The sequence below is a fragment of the Argopecten irradians genome, chromosome 2 (genome assembly GCF_041381155.1).
Source record: "Argopecten irradians isolate NY chromosome 2, Ai_NY, whole genome shotgun sequence".
NCBI lineage: Eukaryota > Metazoa > Mollusca > Bivalvia > Pectinida > Pectinidae > Argopecten > Argopecten irradians.
In genome coordinates this window covers 46285918-46310875 of record NC_091135.1, presented here as the reverse complement: position 1 = coordinate 46310875, position 24958 = coordinate 46285918, and the positions used below count along the sequence as shown (strand labels likewise).

Below are 24958 nucleotides of genomic sequence, written 5' to 3'. Positions count from 1 at the left end.
TAGTTATGCTATCATTGTTTGAAGTTTGAATAAATTCTGTTGATTTGTTCTCAAGTTATAGTCTGGAAAGTAATATTTTGTGTAAGAATCTATTTTTAGTAACAGTGACCTTTGTAGTTGTAGTTGACCTTTTGATCCAAAATTAAATCCCAAGCTCCATTTTCCCTACCAACCGACAGACAGACGGGAACAACCACTATAGTCCCCTCCAGTTTTACTGGCAGGGGACTAATAAATTCAAGGATAAGAGTATATATTCCTTGAATTTTGATCAACAACAGTTATATTTCATGATGGGATGGGCACTTTGATAGAGTTCAGTGAACAACCTCAAAGGGATATTGGCATCCACCAAAGATTGATCTAATTCTGATAATTGAAAGAGGGATCTTTTCTCTGCTTTTCAAACTTCAACTATCAAAATCCAAGATGACAGCCTGTTGGCGATCTTGTTGACGGATTGATCCCAAAATGCAATATCACAACTAGGGCCCAAGGAGAACCTATTTATGGAATTTGAGACAGATCCCTTGTGTTCTTTCTGAGAAATAGGGGCAACACACTTGTAAAGTGATCGGTCCCAAAAGGCCTTCAGTCTTCCTCTATGCCCTTGGGCCTATCACACTATAACTAAGCATACCTAATCAAAATCATGGTTGTGTTTAAATATATATAAACTTCATTTATTTTACATCGATTGAGAAACAAGTTAATACAACTTATGTAAATCACTCTGGATGGCCTGGATGTAAGCGCAAGGGGTCTTAGTGTGGGAGGAAACCGGAGTGCCTGGAGAAAACCCAAGTGATCGTGCAGGTGACCCCTAACCTTTTCCTGGTCCATGCCGGGGATCGAACCCCGGCCCGGCTAGGTGAAAGGTGAGCGGCTTAACAACTACACCACCCGACCACCATGGTTGTGTTTCCATACCATCCAAGATTTTATTTTTTATATAAAAGTTCAAAATAAGTGTCTTTGTTGTTTATTTCATTTCTTAATTTATCATTGATATCTATATCAAATTGTCATTATAGTAAATGGTTGCTGCAAATTAGGAAGACAATTTTCGAGCAGACAATACATTTTGTAGTCTTAATAGGTTTCTAATAGAATTGGATTTTATTGGTACCCTAGGAGCTTTTATTTGAATATTTGTATTTGAATAATTACATATATATATATATGATTAGTGTTAATATTTTATCACCATGACCAGAAATGCTTACAATTATTAAGGATGTAATGGATATAGAAGAAAACATAGCAATAACTCAGTATTTGTTTTTTTATTATTAATCTTTATGTGCACATTATGTCTTTAATAATATCATGTCAAGCACTTATGACACAATACATATATCATTTATAACAAATTTTATAAATAATGATTCCGTGTAGCTTTCAAAGCCAGCTCATCACCGTGCAGTTACCAAGTATATCATCCTTGAAACCTATAATTGATTCCAATGTTAAAACTTTTTAAGAATGTACAAAGGTATTGAGCAAAAATGTTCCTTATATACAGGCGCCCTCACTGTATTCAAAACATCCTCATTAGAATTTCTAATACAGATAAAAGCCCTGCTGATTACTGATGAGTAGTGAGGCGAGATGTAATAAACAGTGATGTGTCCATGTAGATATCCCAAGTCACTTTTGATTTTGTTCATCACAAACACATTGTACTGTTATAGCATCCACATATCAAAATACTGTCACGAACAGTTGATCTCTCACTAATGTCAACCACACATTATTAGCGCTTTGTTGTAGTTTCCATGGTAACCATTCATAACATTGTTATCTTGTGATATTCATGTTGTAGCATAACATATGCTGGACTTTTATTTTTTGGTAACTTTGGAAAACTGAATAAACATTACCATTTGATGGTAATCATGTCACAGTTACCATGGTTACAAAATTGAGCTATGTTCTACACTTCCATGAAACATACCATGGCAATGAAATCCAATTCCACAATTTAAAGCTAATCATTCCACTATCAATCATAACTCTACTGTGATCGATGTCTGCTTCATTGCGTTGTAAATGTATGTATTGTTTATAGGAACAAACTGACCAGTGATGATCTTGATCACTTCTTGTGCAGCGGCGCCCCCTAGGAACGAAGCCACTGTGTGCAGTTCAGCTGACCCATAGCGACATCTGAAGAAACATAGAGTATAATCAGTTTAACAGGTTATATCATTTTATATACAATATATATTGTGGATACCTTTCACCATACTTCATGGCTCTACGTGATCATTAAGCATACATATCTATGATAAAATTAATGTATCAAAATTTTGTATTTAATGTTCAGCTTATGCATAAAATTTGTCGACTGAAAAACATTACTTTTTGTTGTCTCAATCTCTGTTGCACTTACATTTCATGGATAAAGTCATCTTTGATGTTCGGAGACAGACCCCATTCTTGTAGAACTTTCAGGAGTGAGGCCTTAAAAAAGCAGCATTAAATAAGACTATATTGCCTTCAAAGTCATATGGTAGTGTTATAGAAATATATATTTTCAAATCATTTGATTTTATAGTCACAATAACTCATACAATAAGACAATTGTACACCATATAGCCAGCTATTAACTCAACTTTGCACACCATCAACTTGGTCATGAATTTTGATCCGTCAAAGACTGGTTCAATTGTGTATACACTTCATGCCAATTTTGTTTGCTAAAATCTAATTTTCTAATTTTGGATCAAAAATAAATTAGGGGATGGTATAATTTTGAATACCTTTAACTAGAGGATGGTATAACTGTTATTGCCTTTAATTAGAGGATTGTATAACTTTGATTACTTTAATTAGGGGATGGTATAACTTTGATTACTTTTAACTAGAGGATGGTATAACTTTTATTGCCTTTAATTAGCTCACCTATTCGAAGAATAAGGGGAGCTAATATTGTCACCCCGGCGATGGCGTCGGCGTCGGCATCCTATTTCACGTTAAAGTTTTTGAGCAAGTTTTTGTTTCGTCAATTGTTTAAGCTTAAGTCATCATAAATGTTTATGATTTTATTTTCCTAATGTGTATGGATGCTGAACGTGATAATACAACCAATTTGTGGCCCTTTAGGGCGTTTTTGAGTTTTATTACCTTTAATTAGAGGATAGTATAACTTTTATTGCCTTTAATTAGAGAATTGTATAACATTGATTACTTTCATTAGAGGATGGTATAACTTTTATTTCCTTTAATTAAAGGATGGTATAACTTTGAATACCTTTAATTATAGGATGGTATAACTTTTATTACCTTTGATTAGAGGATGGTATAACTGTAATTACCTTTAATTAGGGAATGTTATAATTTTGATTACCTTTAATTAGGGGATGGTATAATTTTGATTACCTTTAATTAGAGGATGGTATATCTGTTATTGCCTTTAATTAGAGGATGGTATAACTGTTATTGCCTTTAATCAGAGAATTGTATAACTTTGATTACCTTTAACTAGAGGATGGTATAACTGTTATTACCTTTAATTATAGGATGGTATAACTATTATTGCCTTTAATCAGAGGATTGTATAACTTTGATTGCCTTTAACTAGAGGATGGTATAACTTTTATTGCCTTTAATTTGAGGATGGTATAACTTTTATTACCTTTAATTAGAGGATGGTATAACTGTTATTACTTTAATTAGAGGATGATATAAGTTTTCTTATTTTAATTAGAGGATGGTATAACTTTGAATACCTTTAATAAGAGGATTGTATAACTGTTATTGCCTTTAATTAGAGGATGTTATAATTGTTGTTTCTTTAATAAGAGGATGATAATTTTCATTATGATAACTTTCATTATTTTAACAAGAGGATGGTATAACTTTTATTGCCTTTAATTAGAGGATGGTATAACTTTTATTACCTTTAATTAGAGGATGGTATAACTGTTATTACTTTAATTAGAGGATGATATAACTTTTCTTATTTTAATTAGAGGATGGTATAACTTTGAATACCTTTAATTAGAGGATGGTATAACTTTTATTACCTTTAATTAGAGGATGGTATAACTGTTATTGCCTTTAATTAGAGGATGGTATAACTGTTATTGCCTTTAACTAGAGGATGGTATAACTTTTATTACCTTTAATTAGAGGATGGTATAACTTTTATTACCTTTAATTAGAGGATGGTATAACTGTTATTACTTTAATTAGAGGATGATATAACTTTTCTTATTTTAATTAGAGGATGGTATAACTTTGATTACCTTTAATTAGAGGATGGTATAACTTTATTACCTTTAATTAGAGGATGGTATAACTTTTATTGCCTTTAATTAGAGGATGGTATAACTGTTATTACCTTTAATTAGAGGATGGTATAACTTTTATTGCCTTTAATTAGAGGATGGTATAACTTTTATTACCTTTAATTAGAGGATGGTATAACTGTTATTACCTTTAATTAGAGGATGGTATAACTTTTATTACCTTTAATTAGAGGATGGTATAACTTTTATTACCTTTAATTAGAGGATGGTATAACTGTTATTACCTTTAATTAGAGGATGGTATAACTTTTAATTACCTTTAATTAGGGGATGGTATAATTTTATTACCTTTAATTAGAGGATGGTATAACTGTTATTACCTTTAATTAGAGGATGGTATAACTTTTATTTCCTTTAATTAGAGGATGGTATAACTTTTATTTCCTTTAATTAGAGGATGGTATAACTGTTATTTTCTTTAATTAGAGAATGATATAACTTTTATTTCCTTTAATTAGAGGATGGTATAACTGTTATTGCCTTTAATTAGAGGATGGTATAACTTTGATTACCTTTAATTAGAGGATGGTATAACTGTTATTACCTTTAATTAGAGGATGGTATAAACTGTTATTGCCTTTAATAAGAGGATGGTATAACTAACTTTAATATTACCTTTTAATCTAGAGGATGGTATAACTTTTATTACCTTTAATTAGAGGATGGTATAACTTTTATTACCTTTAATTTAGAGGATGGTATAACTTTTATTTACCTTTAATTAGAGGATGGTATAACTTTTATTACTTTAATTAGAGGATGATATAAGTTTTCTTATTTTAAATTAGAGGATGGTATAACTTATATACCTTTAATTAGAGGATGGTATAACTTTTTTTATTTCCTTTAATTAGAGGATGGTTATACAAATTGTTATTTATCTTTAATTAAGAGGATGGATATAAACTGTTAATTTTTCCTTAATAAAGAGGATGGTATAACTTTGATTACCTTTAATTATAGAGGATGGTATAACTTTTATTACCTTTAATTAGAGGATGGTATAACTTTTAATTACCTTTAATTAGAGGATGATATAACTTTTATTACATTTTAATATAGAGGATGGTATAACTTTATTGCCTTTAATTAGAGGATGGTATAACTTTTATTACCTTTAATTAGAGGATGGTATATAAATTTTATTGCTTTAATTAGAGGATGGTATAACTTTTATTACCTTTAATTAGAGGATGGTATAATTTTCATTATTTTTTAATAAGAGGATGGTATAACTTTTATTGCCTTTAATTAGAGGATGGTATAACTTTTATTGCCTTTAATAAGAGGATGGTATAACTTTTATTACCTTTAATTAGAGGATGGTATAATATAACTTTTATTACCTTTAATTAGAGGATGGTATAACTGTTATTGCCTTTAATTAGAGGATGAGTATAACTTTTTTAATTACCTTAATTTATTACCTTAGAGGATGGTATAACTGTTATTGCCTTTAATTAGAGGATGGTATAACTTTTATTACCTTTAATTAGAGGATGGTATAACTGTTATTACCTTTAATTAGAGGAATGGTAATAACTTTTATTACCTTTAATTAGAGGATGGTATAACTTTATTACCTTTAATTAGAGGATGGTATAACTGTTATTCTTTAATAGGGGATGATATTTACCTTTAATTAGAGATGGTATAACTTTTATTTCCTTTAATTAGAGGATGGTATAACTGTTATTTCCTTTAATTAGAGGATGGTATAACTGTTATTACCTTTAATTAGAGGATGGTATAACTGTTATTGCCTTTAATAGAGGATGGTATAACTTTTATTACCTTTAATTAGAGGATGGTATAAACTGTTATTTCTTTAATTAGAGGATGGTGTATAACTTTTATTTTCCTTTAATTAGAGGATGGTATAACTTTTATTTCTTTTAGAGGATGGTATAACTGTTATTTACCTTTAATTAGGGATGGTATAACTATTTGCCTTTAATTAGAGGATGGTATAACTTTTATTACCTTTAATTAGAGGACGGTATAAACTGTTATTACCTTTAATTAGAGGATGATATAACTTTTCTATTTTAATTAGAGGATGTATAACTTTTCATTTTTTAATTAGAGGATGGTATAACTTTTATTGCCTTTAGAGGATGGTATAACTTATTACCTTAATTAGAGGATGATATAAACTTTATTTCCTTTAATTAGAGGATGGTTTAACTTTTTTTCTTTAATTAGAGGATGATATAACTTTTATTTCCTTTAATTAGAGGATGGTATAACTTTTATTTCCTTTAATTAGGGATGGTATAACTTTTATTTCCTTTAATTAGAGGATGGTAATAACTTATTAACCTTTAATTAGAGGATGGTATAACTTTATTTTCTTTAATTAGAGGATGATATAACTTTTTATTTCCTTTATAAATGCATTAGAGGATGGTATAACTGTTTATTTCCACTTTAATTAGAGGATGGTATAGATTGCTTTAACTGATGGTATAACTTTTATTTCCTTTAATTAGAGGATGGTATAACTGTTTATTACCTTTAATTAGAGGATTGGTATAACTGTTATTTGCCTTTAATTAGAGGATGGTATAACTTTTATTACCTTTAATTAGAGGACGGTATAACTGTTATTTTCCTTTAATTAGAGGATGGTATAACTATTGCCTTTAACTAGAGGATGGTATATTTCTTTTATTACTTTAATTAGAGGATGGTAAAACTAACTTTTATTTTTTATACTTTAATTAGAGGATGGTAAACTTTTATTTTTTAATTAGAGGATGGGTATAACTATTTTACCTTTAATTAGAGGATGGTATAACTTTTATTTCCTTTAATTAGAGGATGGTATAACTTTTATTACCTTTAATTAGAGGATGGTATAACTTTTATTTCCTTTAATTAGAGGATGGTATAACTTTTATTACCTTTAATTAGAGGATGGTATAACTGTTATTGCCTTTAATTAGAGGATGGTATAACTTTTATTACCTTTAATTAGAGGATGGTATAACTGTTATTACCTTTAATTAGAGGATGGTATAACTTTTATTACCTTTAATTAGAGGACGGTATAACTGTTATTACTTTAATTAGAGGATGGTATAACTTTTATTACCTTTAATTAGAGGATGGTATAACTTTATTACCTTTAATTAGAGGATGATATAACTTTTATTTCCTTTAATTAGAGGATGGTATAACTTTTATTTCCTTTAATTAGAGGATGGTATAACTGTTATTTTCTTTAATTAGAGGATGATATAACTTTTATTTCCTTTAATTAGAGGATGGTATAACTGTTATTTTCCTTAATTAGAGAATGGTATAACTGTTATTTCCTTTAATTAGAGGATGGTATAACTTTTATTTCCTTTAATTAGAGATGGTATAACTGTTATTGCCTTTAACTAGAGGATGGTATAAACTTTTATTTCCTTTAATTAGAGGATGGTATAAACTTTTATTGCCCTTTAATTAGAGGATGGTATAACTTTTATTTCCTTTAATTAGAGGATGGTATAACTGTTATTTTCTTTAATTAGAGGATGGTATAACTTTTATTTCCTTTAATTAGAGGATGGTATAACTTATTACCTTTAATTAGAGAATGATATAACTTTTATTTCCTTTAATTAGAGGATGGTATAACTTTTATTTCCTTTAATTAGAGGATGGTATAACTTTTATTTCCTTTAATTAGAGGATGGTATAACTTTTATTTCCTTTAATTAGAGGGTATAACTTTTATTACCTTAAGTCTAGGAATGTCTGGCTCCACCTGGTCATTGTACCAGCCAGGGTAGCGATTAAATTCCTCGTAAAATTTGTCCACTGCTCGCAATAGGACATAAAACACAACCTCGTCATCACTGTCCTCATCTGCTATATGAGATTCTGTCACAAAAACATAATTAGATAAGGTGTGTATTCTGTTGTGTCACATAAGTCAAGTGATTCAGAATAATATTGCATCAGTATTATATTATAATTCCTTAGTAATAATTACAAAATTCAAAACAGGAAATATTTGGACATGTTCTAGGTAGGTTTCATCAGACTTTCAGAATAACATAATCGAAAACCAGGCTTTGATATTTTTTAACATAAACTTGGTAAACCAACCTTTACAGCTAAGCTTGTCAACCAGACAGTAAACACTCATAAAACTAATATTCAAACTTTAGTTTTCTATGCTTATTTCTATCTAACTGTGAGATCAGGGGAGATAACCAGACAGACAGTAAACACTCATAAAACTAATATTCAATATCAAAAGTTTTCTATGCTTATTTCTATCTAACTGTGAGATCAGGGGAGATAAACAGACAACAGTAAACACTAAAACACTCAAAAGTATGAACTAATATTCAACAGATATCAAAACTATTTCAATATCAGTTTTTCTATGCTTATTTCTATCTAACTGTGAGATCAGGGGAGATAACCAGACAGACAGTAAACACTCATAGAACTAATATTCAATATCAAAAGTTTTCTATGCTTATTTCTATCTAACTGTGAGATCAGGGGAGATAACCGCACAGTAAACACTCATAGAACTAATATTCAAATATCAAATTTTTTCTATGCTAATTTCTATCTAACTGTGAAATCAGGGGAGATAACCAGACAGTAAACACTCATAGAACTAATATTCATTATCAAAAGTTTTCTATGCTTATTTCTATCTAACTGTGAGATCAGGGGAGACAACCAGACAGTAAACACTCATAGAACTTATCTTCAATCTTAAAAGTTTTCTATGCTTATCTCTTTCTAACTGTGAGATCAGGGGAGATAACCGGACAATAAACACTAGAACTAATATTCAATATCAAAAGTTTTCTATGCTTGTTTCTATCTAACTGTGAAATCAGGGGAGACAACCAGACAGTAAACACTCATAGAACTAATATTCAATATCAAAAGTTTTCTATGCTTATTTCTATCTAACTGTGAGATCAGGGGAGACAACCAGACAGTAAACACTCATAGAACTTATCTTCAATCTTAAAAGTTTTCTATGCTTATCTCTATCTAACTGTGAGATCAGGGGAGATAACCAGACAGTAAACACTCATAGAACATATATTCAATATCAAAAGTTTTCTATGCTTGTTTCTATCTGTGAGATCAGGGGAGACAACCAGACATTAAACACTCATAGAACTAATATTCAATATCAAAAGTTTTCTATGCTTATTTCTATCTAACTGTGAGATCAGGGGAGACAACCAGACAGTAAACACTCATAGAACTTATCTTCAATCTTAAAGTTTTCTATGCTTATTTCTATCTAACTGTGAGATCAGGGGAGACAACCAGACAGTAAACACTCATAGAACTTCTATTCAATCTTAAAAGTTTGCTATGCTTATTTCTATCAAACTGTGAGATCAGGGGAGACAACCAGACCATAAACACTACAAGATGTTTATGGTAACCAATGATATTGTCTCAGATTTGATCAGTCCATATTTGGCTAACGTACCGATTTCCTGACTATGTGCTGTAGTGCTGTTATATTCTTCCTCCAGACTCCGACATCGTACCACTCTCAGGAATGCAGCATTCTTACCTTGAAGCATCAATCAACAAAATCATTCTGTAAAAGTGTTAATTTGTGGATTTGTGTTTCATGTGGATATTTTCACTTATTCACCCTTTAAACTAATGTGATGTGTACCTCCATGTTTAGTTAAATATTCATTATTATGTAACAATTTGCACTTGTGAAATTGTTTTTGACATTTTAGCAGAGATCTAAACAAGTAAAATCCCCACACCACAAATAATTGTGCGGTTTATAACTGAACAGTACACAAAGATATGAATTCCAGAGATACTGAAACAGCAACAATGATGTCTATAAAACACAGATTTCCCATATCCATGGGTTCTTATACATCATGATCAGATTAACGTTAAATATGGATTTTAAATAAAATCAATGAACCATCTGTTTTAAGCCATTCCAGTCTATCTAGGAGTAAGTTATACAATCTGCTTTTTATGTTTTGTCATGCCTTGTTACATTCCACAGCAATTTAAATTGAAAACTAACACCTTTTTAACTGAGGTGATATATTTTTCTGAAATTAAACTGTTTGCATCAAATCTGTGAATAGTCACCAAAACCATATATTTCACTTTGAGACCAATTAATACTCACAAAATAACTTGATGTCTTGTTCTGATATGCCCGGATCCTGCAATGAAAAAAGTAATTCTATAATGAAAAGTTTTAATTTTAAAATGATATATTTTTCTCTGGTATGCATAATTGTTCAACTAGTATTTCTAAACTTTGTTATTTGTAAACTAATCAAAAATCATCGAAAATTTCTAAGATAAAGCACTTACATTTTATTGAACTTAAAAACCGGAAATTTTAATTTACTCTTCAAGAGTATTACTTTAACTTTGAACTTTTGAGTTGATTTGTATTAATATAATGATTACAAAAGTATCTGGTTATTCTTTAAAACTATCCAACCAATACCACTAAAACATTCATGTAAATAACTAACAGTGTTATCACCTAAAGTTAGGACTACCGGGCAAAGCTTTGTCTGTAACCCTGTAAGATTATCATTTTTCCAAGAGCAGACTGTATGTCTTACTCTATTGAATTAACATAGTGACAAGTTAACAAGTTTGCATATTCTTAAATGTTCACAGATGAAAAGGCTAAATTGATGTTGATTCTCAAATACTGCTATGGGTCTTTTTCCATTACATACATCATGAAAATACTAGAGTAGTCTGAGTCTTAATTTCTGATAAGGGGTGACTGAAAAATTGTAAGATTAAAGATACTCCACTGCTGACAAATGGTATTTTTTCTCTATCAAAAACAGTAGCAAACAAATTATTAAGTTTTCTTCAGTTACAAAAATTACCTACTTGACACCATTACTACCATTGAAATGTTTGAGCTTCATATTTTAATTCAAGATAAAAATATTGAAAATAATAAATTGCGTCCCGAAAAAACGTCAATGCACTATGCCTTATATGAAATGAAGTACTGATTGTGCATGCACCAATAGCAAAATGAATGATTATGTATATACTTTTGTGATGATTAGACCCACATATACATGATTGGGTATCATTTATGTACCATCGGTGGTGGAGCATCTTTAAGCAATGTCTTCCATTAAAATTATATGTACACAAATGCCAATTAAGTAACACCTCCAACACTGTTTTTATCCATTCCTTAAGATCTGGCAAGTATAGACAAAGTTTGTTTCCAAGCCTAAGGTATAAAACTATAAAACACCTAATAAGATTTTATCAATATCAACCAGTATTATACTAATGCAGAATAATTATCTATTAGCAAGGTAACTAACTAACTGCAATTCAGGTACATTTGGCCATCTAGCAAATCCAACAATGTGCAGACAAAGCTCTCGCTTCAAAACTTAAGGTTTCTTAAACCCAATTTTGATTCTCTGCAAATATATTTCATTTTGATTTGTTTTTTCCTTAGTTGTAAACATCTGGGTTAATACCAAGGTTATCATGTAACTTGCAGTAGAAGTTTCAACATCTCTTTCATCAAAATTACATGTATTTCAATTACACAATAAATTAAAATAGTTATTCCATTGTTAATAGCTACATGTTTCTTTACAAAGTTGTTATTAACACAAAACTCATATGTTATACAACTGCTGGAAAAAAAAACCCATCGAAATATGTTTGCGGAAAACAAAATTGAGTGCAAATACACGGGAGCCCAGCTTAAGATAGCCTAGAGCATCAGGTGTGTTCCAGATTTCTCAATAGACATGTACGGTAGACCTATAAAGCTCCACTCATGCAGGAAATGGAACAATATTGTCCAAAACATGCAGCATATTGAATGATTAATGTCAAGCATATCTCTCTCTAAGTCCAGTACTGACACTATAGATAGGTCTTGAATTATGACATACTAAAACCTTATCCCACTTAATACTTGTACAACTCAATTATTATAACATTTAATTAATTATTAAATAACTTTGTTAAAGTTTAATCAGATAGCAAGAGCTACGATATAATGCTATTTCAATCCTTGATATAAATAAGATAGTGCAGACATGCATGGTGCAGGGAAAAAGTATACTGTATCCTGGGTAAAAGTCAAACTAGCAAACAGGCAGACATTTAAGTCTAATCCTGGAATAACAGAATGCTTGTGAGGACTATAGTCATGGTAACACAACAAGAAAGCTATGGTATATATATAACACTATAATGAGTAGGGATGAACACCAGTCAATTCTATGGTCATCTTCATTATCAACTCCACATTAGTTTACTGGTATGTAAGGTTTATTGACTTTGGCATTGATAACATCAATGTTTGGAGATTTTTAATGAATACTTCCTACAAGCTAACCTATTCTAGTCTGCCTTATCAACCACCACTACATGTATAAAGACCATGTGCTTGATAAGACCACTTGCTTAGAGACCCAGATGGTCAATTTCAACACAATTCGCCCAGTGTATGAAGACCACTTGGCTATGAAGACCATTATTTCTTTGTCCTTTCGGTGGTCTTTATAGACAAGTTTAACTGTATATACATGTATTGATGAAAGAGTTTACCAAATGTTTCTTTGTCAATAAAATTCAATCAAAGGACTTGTTAACACAAAAAAAAAAAAAAACAATCATCCAATCATCCAATAGACAGTTAGTAATACACTAGGAGAATTTGACCCTTAACCTTTTCATTTGATCTGAAGCGATATAAGAAGTCCACTCAACTGGATCTTTTTGGGCAATGTCTCGGATAACACTTAACATCTAACAGAAGGAATGTCAATAAAAGGAATTTAGTAGTACATAGTACAAAGTTTTACATCATAATACTTCAACAATACAGTTTTGTTATACTGTTTTATGCCCTATCAAAAGCCAGATTACCAAGAGATAAACCACCAACCATCTGTACCTAGTAACTTCCAGTTAAAGGTTTCAAACAATCAATACAGAGGTGAAGACTAGTGGTAGCTTAACAACTTGATAAGCCAAGCCTCAGAAAAATACATCAGAATCAACAGCTTTTTAATTACTGACGATACACAGTTTTCTAGAACAAAATATGCAAACAATCGTAATATACATATATGTACATAATTGGTTATTCAAAACATATTTTTCTGTTGCTCATAAAAATTCTAGGTATCAAATGTCAGGGTATGAGATATATGAAACTTCATTTTGATATTTTTAATTGTGCAGGATACTGATTATTAAGTTCAATCCCCTAAAATCTCATTTTTAGAGTTACCCATAAATTGAGATAAGAATCACCATAGAGATTGTGACAAGCAGTTATTGTAAATCCCACAAAAAACTGATGGTTAAAGCAACTAAGGGTCACCAGATTTTGGAGGTGGGACTCTGATTTATACTATAAACAAAAGACAAATTCAGATGTGTGAAGTTTGTACCCGTATTAGGACTGCATGCATTCAGCTCTGTTTGTGCAAGATATCCCAACCAAAGCCAAACTTTAGCAGTATTAGGTCAAAGGAAATATATGAGGAACTTCAATTAATTTCCTTATGAGTACAGTATTTATACAAATACATGTAGACTGGTTTAATGAGTGCAAACTATTTTGTTACCTTAGGTATAATGGGGATATATCTAATATATATAGCATTTTATGCCTTCAAACAAAATATGATATGATATATGCAGTATATAGTTACTGTAGGTTCAGAAATGCAAACATTACAAGCTAGTAGTTTACTTAAATTTAGCCTACTTTCTCTAACAGTGCATTTCTCAAGCCAACTACCAAGTAGCTGTATGAAAACTAGTTGTATAAAAGAATATGTGCAAAACCCAATTTGTATTTTAATTTATTAGAACCCAATCTCCTTATAATAAGTTTAATTGATCATAAACTCACTTTTTGGAAAAGCTTATAATCTCAATTACAGATGTATCAATTCAGCTTTTAACTTTTCTTCAAAATTAATAAAAAAAAAAAATCAGATCAATATGCATGTTCTTGCTCTTATTTTCCAGTTGGTTTCAACACTGGATTGACTAACTTTAGTCAGCAAACAATATGTATGCATTTTTCCAACAAGTACTTCTGTTTATGATAAACAAGAGCCCCAAGGGCTGTAATAGTCATCTGACTTCCTTGGCAAAATTGATATAGGAAATTAATTAGATATGGTGTTATGGTAGCCATCTTCGATTTGGATCAACCGGAGATGTAACAACACTTAGTCAAGATCATAACAGGATCATTTCAGGCAAGTTTCAGCCAAATTGCACCGGTATAACTTTAGAAGAAGTTGAAATGTGTTTTCAAGATGACGGCTGTGGCGGCTATCTTGGATTTTGGATCAACCCGAAAAATAACAACTTGAGAAGATCAAAATGTGAAAAGTTAACGCACGACAGACAACGACGGACGAAACATGAAGACTATAGGTCCTGACCCTTCCGGTCAGATGACCTAAAAAACAAACTATAAATGGTTAATAAACATATCAACAAGTTATAAACCGAAATAAACTGGGGACAGTCTGAAAATATACAGAACAAAAGCAAGAAAGCAAGAAGAAGGGTGTGGTTTTAACGTAAGCATACACTTGGTGACTCTGGTGGTGGAGCGATGTTGGCAGGCCCACCCTAGAAAGAACAAAACAGAAAACATCAAAGTATCTGTACCCTTAGTTTCCAGACTTTAATAAAAAAAAGATTTAATGATAAAAACTAAGATGAGGGCCTTCATGTACACTATACAGAGAAAAACAAGAGAGATAATTTGATAAAACTTTTCCCCTGTAGTTCTAAGTTGGCTATCATAATTGTTTGTTCGCCAGGTTTTTAAGTACTCACATGAAAAATTTCACATGCAAAATTAAAGCAGGATTGGATAGGTAAGCTTCGAGTGTTTTATACACAGCATCAACAGTGTGGGTGTTAAGGAATGGTAGGATTCAAGTGTTGTCAAAAAGACAAGTTCAAAATCATATGATGAAAACTGTCCTTCAAAGTAAAAGAGAAAAAATGGTAGAATGAAGGAGACATTTCACCTTACCACAGCAGCACAAAGCAGGAGTTATGCTTTTTTCCTGTGCTCAAGATTAATGAAATGAGATCTAGAAATATCCTGCTGATAGCGCGAGATTTATGAGGATCAGTTACATCACGACCATTTCTGCTGTACATTTCCTTTCCAATATCTGATAAAACCATGATAACCTCCTGTCAATATCTAACCAATAAAACCATGATAACCTCCTGTCAATATCTAACCAATAAAACCATGATAACCTCCTGTCAATATCTAACCAATAAAACCATGATAACCTCCTGTCAATGTCTAACCAATAAAACCATGATAACCTCCTGTCAATATCTAACCAATAAAACCATGATAACCTCCTGTCAATATCTAACCAATAAAACCATGATAACCTCCTGTCAATATCTAACCAATAAAACCATGATAACCTCCTGTCAATGTCTAACCAATAAAACCACGATAACCTCCTGTCAATATCTAACCAATAAAACCATGATAACCTCCTGTCAATATCTAACCAATAAAACCATAATAACCTCCTGTCAATATCTAACCATTAAAACCATGATTACCTCCTGTCAATGTCTAACCAATAAAACCACAGTAACCTCCTGTCAATATCTAACCAATAAAACCACAATAACCTCCTGTCAATGTCTAACCAATAAAACCACAATAACCTCCTGTCAATGTCTAACCAATAAAACCATGATAACCTCCTGTCAATATCTTACCAATAAAACCATGATAACCTCCTGTCAATATCTAACCAATAAAACCACAGTAACCTCCTGTCAATATCTAACCAATAAAACCACAATAACCTCCTGTCAACAATGTCTAACCAATAAAACCACAATAACCTCCTGTCAATGTCTAACCAATAAAACCATGATAACCTCCTATCAATATCTTACCAATAAAACCATGATAACCTCCTGTCAATATCTAACCAATAAAACCATGATAACCTCCTGTCAATATCTAACCAATAAAACCACAATAACCTCCTGTCAATGTCTAACCAATAAAACCATGATAACCTCCTGTCAATATCTAACCAATAAAACCATGATAACCTCCTGTCAATATCTAACCAATAAAACCATGAATAAACCTCCTCTCCTGTCAATATCTAACCAATAAAACCATGATAACCTCCTGTCAATATCTAACCAATAAAACCATGATAACCTCCTGTCAATATCTAACCAATAAAACCATGATAACCTCCTGTCAATATCTAACCAATAAAACCATGATAACCTCCTGTCAATATCTAACCAATAAAACCATGATAACCTCCTGTCAATATCTAACCAATAAAACCATGATAACCTCCTGTCAATATCTAACCAATAAAACCATGATAACCTCCTGTCAATATCTAACCAATAAAACCATGATAACCTCCTGTCAATATCTAACCAATAAAACCATGATAACCTCCTGTCAATATCTAACCAATAAAACCATGATAACCTCCTGTCAATATCTAACCAATAAAACCATGATAACCTCCTGTCAATATCTAACCAATAAAACCATGATAACCTCCTGTCAATATCTAACCAATAAAACCATGATAACCTCCTGTCAATATCTAACCAATAAAACCATGATAACCTCCTGTCAATATCTAACCAATAAAACCATGATAACCTCCTGTCAATATCTAACCAATAAAACCATGATAACCTCCTGTCAATATCTAACCAATAAAACCATGATAACCTCCTGTCAATATAACCAATAAAACCATGATAACCTCCTGTCAATATCTAACCAATAAAACCATGATAACCTCCTGTCAATATCTAACCAATAAAACCATGATAACCTCCTGTCAATATCTAACCAATAAAACCATGATAACCTCCTGTCAATATCTAACCAATAAAACCACCCTCCTGTCAATATCTAACCAATAAAACCATGATAACCTCCTGTCAATGTCTAACCAATAAAACCACAATAACCTCCTGTCAATGTCTAACCAATAAAACCATGATAACCTCCTGTCAATATCTAACCAATAAAACCATGATAACCTCCTGTCAATATCTAACCAATAAAACCATGATAACCTCCTGTCAATATCTAACCAATAAAACCATGATAACCTCCTGTCAATATCTAACCAATAAAACCATGATAACCTCCTGTCAATATCTAACCAATAAAACCATGATAACCTCCTGTCAATATCTAACCAATAAAACCACAATAACCTCCTGTCAATATCTAACCAATAAAACCATGATAACCTCCTGTCAATGTCTAACCAATAAAACCATGATAACCTCCTGTCAATGTCTAACCAATAAAACCATGATAACCTCCTGTCAATATCTAACCAATAAAACCATGATAACCTCCTGTCAATATCTAACCAATAAAACCATGATAACCTCCTGTCAATATCTAACCAATAAAACCACAATAACCTCCTGTCAATATCTAACCAATAAAAACCCATGATAACCTCCTGTCAATATCTAACCAATAAAACCATGATAACCTCCTGTCAATATCTAACCAATAAAACCATGATAACCTCCTGTCAATATCTAACCAATAAAACCATGATAACCTCCTGTCAATATCTAACCAATAAAACCATGATAACCTCCTGTCAATATCTAACCAATAAAACCACAATAACCTCCTGTCAATATCTAACCAATAAAACCATGATAACCTCCTGTCAATATCTAACCAATAAAACCATGTAACCTCCTGTCAATAAACCAATAAAAACCTGATAACAATATCTAACCAATAAAACCATGATAACCTCCTGTCAATATCTAACCAATAAAACCATGATAACCTCCTGTCAATATCTAACCAATAAAACCATGATAACCTCCTGTCAATATCTAACCAATAAAACCATGATAACCTCCTGTCAACATACCTCCTAACATTCTAACCAATAAAACCATGATAACCTCCTGTCAATATCTAACCAATAAAACCATGATAACCTCCTGTCAATATCTAACCAATAAAACCATGATAACCTCCTGTCAATATCTAACCAATAAAACCATGATAACCTCCTGTCAATATCTAACCAATAAAACCATGATAACCTCCTGTCAATATCTAACCAATAAAACCATGATAACCTCCTGTCAATATCTAACCAATAAAACCATGATAACCTCCTGTCAATATCTAACCAATAAAACCATGATAACCTCCTGTCAATATCTAACCAATAAAACCATGATAACCTCCTGTCAATATCTAACCAATAAAACCATGATAACCTCCTGTCAATATCTAACCAATAAAACCATGATAACCTCCTGTCAATATCTAACCAATAAAACCATGATAACCTCCTGTCAATATCTAACCAATAAAACCATGATAACCTCCTGTCAATATCTAACCAATAAAACCATGATAACCTCCTGTCAATATCTAACCAATAAAACCATGATAACCTCCTGTCAATATCTAACCAATAAAACCATGATAACCTCCTGTCAATATCTAACCAATAAAACCATGATAACCTCCTGTCAATATAACCAATAAAACCATGATAACCTCCTGTCAATATCTAACCAATAAAACCATGATAACCTCCTGTCAATATCTAACCAATAAAACCATGATAACCTCCTGTCAATATCTAACCAATAAAACCATGATAACCTCCTGTCAATATCTAACCAATAAAACCATGATAACCTCCTGTCAATATCTAACCAATAAAACCATGATAACCTCCTGTCAATATCTAACCAATAAAACCATGATAACCTCCTGTCAATATCTAACCAATAAAACCATGATAACCTCCTGTCAATATCTAACCAATAAAACCATGATAACCTCCTGTCAATATCTAACCAATAAAACCATGATAAACCTCCTGTCAATATCTAACCAATAAAACCATGATAACCTCCTGTCAATATCTAACCAATAAAACCATGATAACCTCCTGTCAATATCTAACCAATAAAACCATGATAACCTCCTGTCAATATCTAACCAATAAAACCCATGATAACCTCCTGTCAATATCTAACCAATAAAACCATGATAACCTCCTGTCAATATCTAACCAATAAAACCACATAACCTCCTGTCAATATCTAACCAATAAAACCATGATAACCTCCTGTCAATATCTAACCAATAAAACCACGATAACCTCCTGTCAATGTCTAACCAATAAAACCATGATAACCTCCTGTCAATATCTAACCAATAAAACCATGATAACCTCCTGTCAATATCTAACCAATAAAACCATGATAACCTCCTGTCAATATCTAACCAATAAAACCATGATAACCTCCTGTCAATATCTAACCAATAAAACCATGATAACCTCCTGTCAATGTCTAACCAATAAAACCATGATAACCTCCTGTCAATATCTAACCAATAAAACCATGATAACCTCCTGTCAATGTCTAACCAATAAAACCATGATAACCTCCTGTCAATATCTAACCAATAAAACCATGATAACCTCCTGTCAATATCTAACCAATAAAACCATGATAACCTCCTGTCAATATCTAACCAATAAAACCATGATAACCTCCTGTCAATATCTAACCAATAAAACCATGATAACCTCCTGTCAATATCTAACCAATAAAACCATGATAACCTCCTGTCAATGTCTAACCAATAAAACCATGATAACCTCCTGTCAATATCTAACCAATAAAACCATGATAACCTCCTGTCAATATCTAACCAATAAAACCATGATAACCTCCTGTCAATATCTAACCAATAAAACCATGATAACCTCCTGTCAATATCTAACCAATAAAACCATGATAACCTCCTGTCAATATCTAACCAATAAAACCATGATAACCTCCTGTCAATATCTAACCAATAAAACCATGATAACCTCCTGTCAATATCTAACCAATAAAACCATGATAACCTCCTGTCAATGTCTAACCAATAAAACCATGATAACCTCCTGTCAATGTCTAACCAATAAAACCATGATAACCTCCTGTCAATATCTAACCAATAAAACCACATAACCTCCTGTCAATATCTAACCAATAAAACCATGATAACCTCCTGTCAATGTCTAACCAATAAAACCATGATAACCTCCTGTCAATATCTAACCAATAAAACCATGATAACCTCCTGTCAATATCTAACCAATAAAACCATGATAACCTCCTGTCAATATCTAACCAATAAAACACCATGATAACCCCTCCTGTCAATATCTAACCAATAAAACCATGATAACCTCCTGTCAATGTCTAACCAATAAAACCATGATAACCTCCTGTCAATATCTAACCAATAAAACCATGATAACCTCCTGTCAATATCTAACCAATAAAATAAAACCATGATAACCTCCTGTCAATATCTAACCAATAAAACCATGATAACCTCCTGTCAATATCTAACCAATAAAACCATGATAACCTCCTGTCAATATCTAACCAATAAAACCATGATAACCTCCTGTCAATATCTAACCAATAAAACCATGATAACCTCCTGTCAATATCTAACCAATAAAACCATGATAACCTCCTGTCAATATCTAACCAATAAAACCATGATAACCTCCTGTCAATATCTAACCAATAAAACCATGATAACCTCCTGTCAATATCTAACCAATAAAACCATGATAACCTCCTGTCAAATCAACCTCCTGTCAACCTCCTGTCAATATCTAACCAATAAAACCATGATAACCTCCTGTCAATATCTAACCAATAAAACCATGATAACCTCCTGTCAATATCTAACCAATAAAACCATGATAACCTCCTGTCAATATCTAACCAATAAAACCATGATAACCTCCTGTCAAATCTAACCAATAAAACCATGATAACCTCCTGTCAATATCTAACCAATAAAACCATGATAACCTCCTGTCAATATCTAACCAATAAAACCATGATAACCTCCTGTCAATATCTCAATATCTAACCAATAAAACCATGATAACCTCCTGTCAATATCTAACAATAAAACCACAGATAACCTCCTGTCAATATCTAACCAATAAAACCACAATAACCTTCTGTCAATGTCTTACCAATAAAACCATGATAACCTCCCTGTCAATATCTAACCAATAAAACCATGATAACCTCCTGTCAATATCTAACCAATAAAACCATGATAACCTCCTGTCAATATCTAACCAATAAAACCACAGTAACCTCCTGTCAATATCTAACCAATAAAACCATGATAACCTCCTGTCAATATCTAACCAATAAAACCATGATAACCTCCTGTCAATATCTAACCAATAAAACCATGATAACCTCCTGTCAATATCTAACCAATAAAACCATGATAACCTCCTGTCAATATCTAACCAATAAAAACCATCATGATAACCTCCTGTCAATATCTAACCAATAAAACCATGATAACCTCCTGTCAATATCTAACCAATAAAACCATGATAACCTCCTGTCAATATCTAACCAATAAAACCATGATAACCTCCTGTCAATATCTAACCAATAAAACCATGATAACCTCCTGTCAATATCTAACCAATAAAACCACAATAACCTCCTGTCAATATCTAACCAATAAAACCACAATAACCTCCTGTCAATGTCTTAACCAATAAAACCACAATAACCTCCTGTCAATGTCTAACCAATAAAACCAATAAAATTCCCATAAAACCAATAACCTCCTGTCCAATGTCAATCTAACCAATAAAACCATGATAACCTCCTGTCAATATCTAACCAATAAAACCATGATAACCTCCTGTCAATATCTAACCAATAAAACCATGATAACCTCCTGTCAATATCTAACCAATAAAACCATGATAACCTCCTGTCAATATCTAACCAATAAAACCACGATAACCTCCTGTCAATGTCTAACCAATAAAACCATGATAACCTCCTGTCAATATCTAACCAATAAAACCATGATAACCTCCTGTCAATATCTAACCAATAAAACCATGATAACCTCCTGTCAATATCTAACCAATAAAACCATGATAACCTCCTGTCAATATCTAACCAATAAAACCATGATAACCTCCTGTCAATATCTAACCAATAAAACCATGATAACCTCCTGTCAATATCTAACCAATAAAACCATGATAACCTCCTGTCAATATCTAACCAATAAAACCATGATAACCTCCTGTCAATATCTAACCAATAAAACCATGATAACCTCCTGTCAATGTCTAACCAATAAAACCATGATAACCTCCTGTCAATATCTAACCAATAAAACCATGATAACCTCCTGTCAATATCTAACCAATAAAACCATGATAACCTCCTGTCAATATCTAACCAATAAAACCATGATAACCTCCTGTCAATATCTAACCAATAAAACCATGATAACCTCCTGTCAATATCTAACCAATAAAACCATGATAACCTCCTGTCAACATCTAACTAATAAACCATGATAACCTCCTGTCAATATCTAACCTATGAATGTTTTCATTAATAATTGGTGGTGACTTTGCAGAGTGGTATTCATATCAATTTTCACCATTTCACCTTTTCTACATGAATTATGGACAACATATGGGCCCATTCAAATCAAAACATTCAAGTTTTTCCCTGATACCAACCAGAGAAATTCTGAAATACACTGACCTACTACCACCAGATTTTCACCGTCCTTGAATAACAGATTCCCTCACCACAAAATTTCCATAATTAATTCAACATACCATCTTCTATACATGATCCAAATCTGAAAAGTTCTTAATTACTACTCCTTTTCCTTGACACTATTTCAGTTCTAACAAGCATCAAGTTTACCAGATGAACTTGACAAGATGAAATGAGTAATAATATAAAGACAGGAGCTTGTAAAACAATTGCACTAGCAATGTAGATGTAGTAAAAGTCTTTATTTTCTTTATAAAGAGGCCCAAGGGCCTTAACGGTCATCTGACTGACTTGGCAATAGTCATAAAGGTAATTAATTAGATATGGTGTCATGGAAGCCATCTTCAATTTGGGATAAACCAGAAATGTAGCAGATGACCTAAAAATACATTTCGCCCCCTGCAGATGTAGCAAAAATGTTGGAAAATGGAAAATGTAGTTCATGGCAAATGTGAGCTTGTCCCTTGTACACCAGTGATTAACTTTCAAAATGGAAGGAACATATTTGATTTTTTTTTTCTTTTTTTTTTTTCTTTTTATCTGAAAGCAAAGTTTGCCTTTGGATATTTCTTTATTTTCGTTATTAACTTATAAATCATGTCAGGTACTATCTTTTGTAGTTGCTATTCCTGTAAGAACAGACCAAAATTCAGGAATTTTTTAATGAAGATGGTTTATATGGAAACAATCAATACAACTTCAATGGTATTTAAGCGATAAATGACATCACCTCCTTATGATATGGTGAGAGTTAGATATGAAGTGACAGGTTATGATAGACAGGACAGAACGGTACGGCTGAGGGAATTGACAAGGGTAACACTACGTGCTCCCCCCCTCCATTTTATGTCAAGAGCATACATAAACCATCATAAATATGTCACAAAGAGTACAGAATGCTCCCCCCCCCATTTTTATGTCAAGAGCATACATAAACCATCATAAATATGTCATAAAGAGTACAGAATGCTCCCCCCCCCATTTTTATGTCAAGAGCATACATAAACCATCATAAATATGTCATAAAGAGTACAGAATGCTCCCCCTCCCATTTTTATGTCAAGAGCATACATAAACCATCATAAATATGTCACAAAGAGTACAGAATGCTCCCCCCCCCATTTTTATGTCAAGAGCATACATAAACCATCATAAATATGTCACAAAGAGTACAGAATGCTCCCCCCCCCCCCATTTTTATGTCAACAGCATACATAAACCATCATAAATATGTCACAAACAGTACAGAATGCTCCCCCCCATTTTTATGTCAAGAACATACATAAACCATCATAAATATGTCACAAAGAGTACAGAATGCTCCCCCTCCCATTTTTATGTCAAGAGCATACATAAACCATCATAAATATGTCACAAAGAGTACAGAATGCTCCCCCCCCCATTTTTATGTCAACAGCATACATAAACCATCATAAATATGTCACAAACAGTACAGAATGCTCCCCCCCATTTTTATGTCAAGAACATACATAAACCATCATCAATATGTCACAAAGAGTACAGAATGCTCCCCCCCCATTTTTATGTCAAGAGCATACATAAACCATCATAAATATGTCACAAAGAGTACAGAATGCTCCCCCCCCATTTTTTATGTCAAGAGCATACATAAACCATCATCAATATGTCACAAAGAACACAGAATGCTCCCCCCCCCATTTTTATTTATGTCAAGAGCATACATAAACCATCATAAATATGTCACAAAGAGTACAGAAAAAGGTGATAGATGTTATCCGAACAGATTTGAAGATATACTTAAAATAATTTAATAACTATAAACTGAAACAGGAAGGAAGAAAATGATGCAGACAATTATAGAAAGCACACACTATTTGGAGAGATGATGAAGTGCCTGTATCCTTTCATATCTTTTTTTCCCTTGTATGTATTGCAATTAAGGTAATTTATCTAAA

General features: G+C 32.1%; 1 protein-coding gene across 3 annotated transcripts in view; it reads right to left on the bottom strand.

The window, feature by feature from the left end:
- Positions 1-1271: 1271 nt before the first annotated feature.
- The window catches only part of LOC138315685 (NEDD8-activating enzyme E1 regulatory subunit-like), a 32880-nt gene continuing 9193 nt past the window's right edge, over positions 1272-24958 (bottom strand). For 2 of the 3 annotated variants that reach the window (XM_069256895.1, XM_069256896.1), the window contains exons 14-19: positions 14922-14963; positions 10471-10507; positions 9790-9876; positions 8050-8192; positions 2396-2466; positions 1272-2169 (exon numbers count right to left, since the gene is read on the bottom strand). In XM_069256895.1, coding sequence (XP_069112996.1) covers positions 2010-2169; positions 2396-2466; positions 8050-8192; positions 9790-9876; positions 10471-10507; positions 14922-14963 — 540 coding nt within the window. In that variant the 3' untranslated portion in view covers positions 1272-2009. The remainder of the gene's footprint in view (positions 2170-2395; positions 2467-8049; positions 8193-9789; positions 9877-10470; positions 10508-14921; positions 14964-24958) is intronic. The other variant, XM_069256897.1, reaches the window with a different exon arrangement.